This window comes from Sardina pilchardus, chromosome 10, assembly GCF_963854185.1.
Source record: "Sardina pilchardus chromosome 10, fSarPil1.1, whole genome shotgun sequence".
In the NCBI taxonomy this organism is placed as follows: Eukaryota; Metazoa; Chordata; class Actinopteri; order Clupeiformes; family Clupeidae; genus Sardina; species Sardina pilchardus.
Window position 1 is genome coordinate 28,926,524 of NC_085003.1, and position 5,000 is coordinate 28,931,523.

Sequence of the window (5,000 nt, forward strand, 5' to 3'; positions counted from 1 at the left end):
ACTTTCTTCACCGGTTCTCTCTCTCTCTCTCTTTCTCTCTCTCCCAGTGCATTCCTACTGATTGAGCTGACAGATATCTCATCATGTCTGTCCTCGTCTCCCTTCCCCTCCCCATTTCTTCTCAGTCTCTTCCTCCATCCAGTACCAGTGGTCTTCTCTTCCTTCTCAATGTCTCTCTCCTTCCATCCCTCTATCTGCTAATATTACTCTGGGTTTATATGGATGGACCTATTCAATGACGTGTTAAACTACTCTAACAACAGTTGTACAGTAGAACCTGTAACTCGCTTCAGATCAAAAGGTAATTCAAGGTAACTACAGTGTTAAATTTAACTCAACGGTTTAACACCTCATATTTTACACTTGTGATTTCACTGTGCATTCCAACGGCTATGCCTTTCCTTTCCTTCGAGTCTCTATCTCTCTCTATCTCTCTCTCTCTCTCGCTCTAACACATCTCTCTATGCACTCGATCTCTTGCTCCATCCAGACCTCCGCCCTCTCACCCATATCTCCATCAGCGAGCGTCACCTGCCTCAGAGGGGAAACGCAACGCATGATCGATGGGAGGCATTTGGCGCAGCTCTGATCGTGCCAGCATGACTTCTCCACTTGGGCACTTTGGCGTGGCACGGCGTGGTGCGGCGGGCGCCACATGGCTAGCGGTGTCTGTCAGTCTGCCAGCGAGGCGAGGCGAGGCGAGGGTGGTACGGCGTGTGGCAGTCGGGGGGCTCCGGGGGTTGGGGTCCCCTGCCGAGGCGCCCCGGTGTGCTGGGATGCTGGAGAGCGGGAGTGCTGCTTACGTTGATGTGTGTGTATGTGTGTGTGTGTGTGTGTGTGTGTGTGTGTGTGTGGTGCCCCGGAGACAAGGGAGGATGAGCAGCGGAAAAGCACAACACACAAACACACAACACACAAACACACAACACACAGACACACACACACACACATCAGCGTAACCCTCCCCCCCCCCCCCCCCCCCTCTATTCTACCATCAGACACCACTGCTGGCCCAGTGGGAAGTCAGTCAGAGAGAAGGAGACAGAGAGAAGGGCAGTGCATGAATGAAAGAGAGAGAGAGAGAGAGAGAGAGAGGGGGAGAGAGAGGTGAGATTAACTGGAGTGTAGAACAAGGAGTCTTCCCTGCAAGTACACTGAATTCACAAATACATAGATCCGTGTGTGTGTGCCAAGAGTGGAGGAAAGAGTTTGAGAAGTAGTCTGTGTCTCCATGAGAAGTGTCTGTAGAAGTGTCTGTGTAGTGGTGTTTTCATCAGTGTGCGTGTGTGTGGTGGCAATAGGGCTCGGGCGCACGCCTTGCATTCTAGGAATATTGCCGCCATATTGGTAGCGCACCGAACGTAATATCCATTCATTCAGATGCAGAAGGCAAGAAGCAGAAATGTAGTATTAGCGATTCTTTTCCTCTTGCGATCATGGGTGGCGCTGTTACACCTACCACTACACAGCAACATACGACCAAGAAGGCAAAAACTAAGTAACAGGAACACACTAATAGGCGGGAGTAAATCCATAGTAATCCATAGTAAACTAAGGAGTGAGGCTGCCAATAAGGCTGTGCCCGCGAAGTTTTCACGTCATGATCCCGAGCCCTATTGAAGTTTCAGTGTTAGAATGTCAGTATACATACAGTATCTCTCATGTGTGTGTGTGTGTGTGTGTGTGTGTGTGTGTGTGTGTGTGTGTGTGTGTGTGTGTGTACGTATGCTTGTTTGCACAGAGGACTTGCACTCTATAAAAAACTGGAGGAACTCCCTCTGTATTAAGCATTATCTTTGATCTTCAAACAGATAAGAGTCTGATAACATATAATACCTCAGGACTCCACACACACATTCAAGCACGCACACACACACACACACACACACACACACACACACACACACACACACACACACACACGCACACACACACACACACACACACAGAGAGACACCACACAACTCTGGGCGACCCTCTCTCTCTCCAAACTCCCACACTGAAGCAGTGAAACACACAGCTGATTGTGACACACAGATATCAAACACACAGTAAGACATCTGCCGAGAACACAGAACAGGGACTGATGCATCTGCAGTAATGGCATTCTTCAATGTTGCGTGGCTTGTGGAGGCTTGTGGCTTGTGCCTCTAAGAGCAGAGGTAGAGCCTTACCCCTGTGGAGAGCAGTCAAATGTGGCACTCGTATTCCACCCAAAATGGAAGGACAAAAACATCACAGACACACAATTTTGCAAGGATGTCTACGTAAAGTAGACACACACACACACACACACACACACACACACACACACACACACACACACACACACACACACACACACACACACACACAAACTAAAAGACCTCTTCCAGAACAACCACAGGCACTCAAAAGTCAACACTTGGGCATGATGCATGCTGTTGTTGTGCAAGCACAAAATTAATTCCTCCCTGAACATTTAAAACAGACAAATCCATCCTACGCAGAAACTGCAAACACAGACAAATGTCAGTTAGATAATCACGCTAATGCAACATAATTAATTTCTTCATCAAAGCAGTAGCGCCCAGATTACGGTTTTGAGCTGCAGGACCATAGTAATTGATTAGAGTTATTCCTTGGGAAAGGAAAGAGGTCAAAAAATAATCATTTACACAGCTCTTGCGTTAGGATCACTTTCCCTCATTTCACTCTCATTTCACTTTTACCCTGAGACTGCAAAATTAAATGTATTATGCAACAACCGTGTAGCGATATTTCCTCTCTCTTGTAAAAGGCTCTGAGATCACTTACTGCCTGGGAACCTTTGGCTCAAAGTTGATGGAACAGTTAGTGCTACACAGCTCAAGCTGCAACTTTTGTCAGACATTTTGGCTGAGACGGGGACTTTGGCTAGCGACAGTGAAGAGGAGCCAGAGAGAGAGAGAGAGAGAGAGAGAGAAAGAGAGAGAGAGCAAGAGAGAGAGAGTGGACCAGAGGGGGGAAAAAGAAGAAGCTGAGAGCGAAGAGAGGAAGAAGGGAGAGGGACTGAGAGAGAGTGAGACTGAGAGAGAAGAATTGAGTTGGATTTAGAGAGAGAGGAAGAGAGAGAGAGATGGAAAAGGATAGAGAAAGAGAGAAAGAATTAAATTGAGAGAGAGAGGAAGAGTATGAAAGAGAGAGGGGGAGAGAGAAAGAGAGGGGAAGAAAAAGAGTGGGAGGGTGAGAGTAGTTTCAGGGAAGACTTTATCCTGATATCTTGATATGGCTGTAATTGAAAGCCCCTGGGTATGAATATGTTAGCGGCGTGAGCAGATGGAGAGTGTTCACGCTAGTTTTCCATCAACTTCCCCAGTACTGTGAGAGCCTCGTGCTGAGTGCTGGGGGGTCAGGGTGTGTTCTGTGGGTGAGGGGGGGTTTGGGGGGGGGGGGGGGGGGGGGGCTGGACTCTTGAGACAAAACTTTTTGGCTTCGCACAGAAAGGGGAAGGATAGGAAATGAAACTAATAAACCTCTGAATCAGTACAGGGTCTGTGAATCACCCCTTGCACACACACACACACACACACACACACACACACACACGCACGCACGCACACACACACACACACACACACACACACACACACACACATAGAGAGAAGCGGACTCACCATATGGAGTGACTGTGACAGAAGTCCAGTGCCGAGATGATCTGTCGGAAGAACTTCCTGGCCTCCTTAGGAGTTAACCTGCCCTTTTTTACCAGGTAGTCGAAGAGCTCCCCACCAGAAACGTGCTCTAAAACCAAATATCTGAAAACATGAAGGAAGTAGAATTTAGTAACTAAAAACGAATAAAGACCTTTTCAAATGACACCATGAAAGCAGACTATATACAGGAAATACAACAGGTATAAATTAAACAAACAGAAAATAACTACAGAAGCACAGTCTTTGGTTAACCTAAAACAAAACACAGTCCGTATTTTTTTATTATTATTTTGTTTTTTTTTGGGGGGGGGGGGAGACTTTCATCTGACAGGCCAGTGGAGAGAGTAACAGGAAGCGAATGGGAGAGAGAGAGAGTGATGGGGGGTGAGATCAGTCGCCCCATGGGCATGTGAACTCCGAGCGTTGTAAGTGCTTGTGCCACAGAGCCGCCCCTGCTTGCACCCTTTTAAGAGTACATCCATAGAGGCAGACACACAGCCTTCAGAGGAGACAGGTGGATGCTGACCGATAAGGTGTCATATTTCTACAGATTCAGGGAGAGGAAAGAGGCCTAGAGAGAAGACCTGAAGACTTTCAGGTATTTTTTTATGAGGTCATAGCTCTTTTGATAGGCATCTCTATAATGGTAGACGAGAACGATGAGATGGGCTATTCTCTGCGCGTGCGCACACACACACACACACACACACACACACACACACACACACACACACACACACACACACACACACACACACACACACACACACACACACACACACACACACACACACACACACACACACACACACACACACACACACACACACACACACACACACACAGACAATGACAGAAAAACACATACACACACAATGACAGAAATACACATACAAATACAAATACAAATACAAATACACATACACATACACATACACATACACATACACATACACATACACATACACATACACATACACATACACATACACATACACATACACATACACACACACAAACACACACAGACTGGGATGAACTTCTCTCTCTCTCCCTATCTAGCTCTCTCTCTCTTCTCTCTCTCTTGGGCCAGTTGTTTTTGAAACATTAAATTGTGTGCTGAATTGTGCTTTGTATTATTTTTATTCAGCACTTGTTGATGGTTTTAATTTTGCAGTATTTAAATACCCCACAATTGTTTTAATAAAGGTGTATTATGACTCTTCTCTTCCCTCTTCTCTCTCTCTGCCTCTCCTTTCTCTTCTCTCTCTCTCCCTCTGCCTCTCATTTCTCTTCTCTCTCTCTCTCCTTTCTTCTCTCTCTCTC

At 46.6% G+C, this 5,000-nt stretch overlaps 1 protein-coding gene across 1 annotated transcript in view; it reads right to left on the minus strand.

Moving 5' to 3' along the window:
* brsk2a (BR serine/threonine kinase 2a) overlaps positions 1-5,000 on the minus strand; it is a 207,569-nt gene that overhangs the window by 54,550 nt on the left and 148,019 nt on the right. The window contains exon 4 of the mRNA XM_062547378.1: positions 3,636-3,776. Coding sequence (XP_062403362.1) covers positions 3,636-3,776 — 141 coding nt within the window. The remainder of the gene's footprint in view (positions 1-3,635; positions 3,777-5,000) is intronic.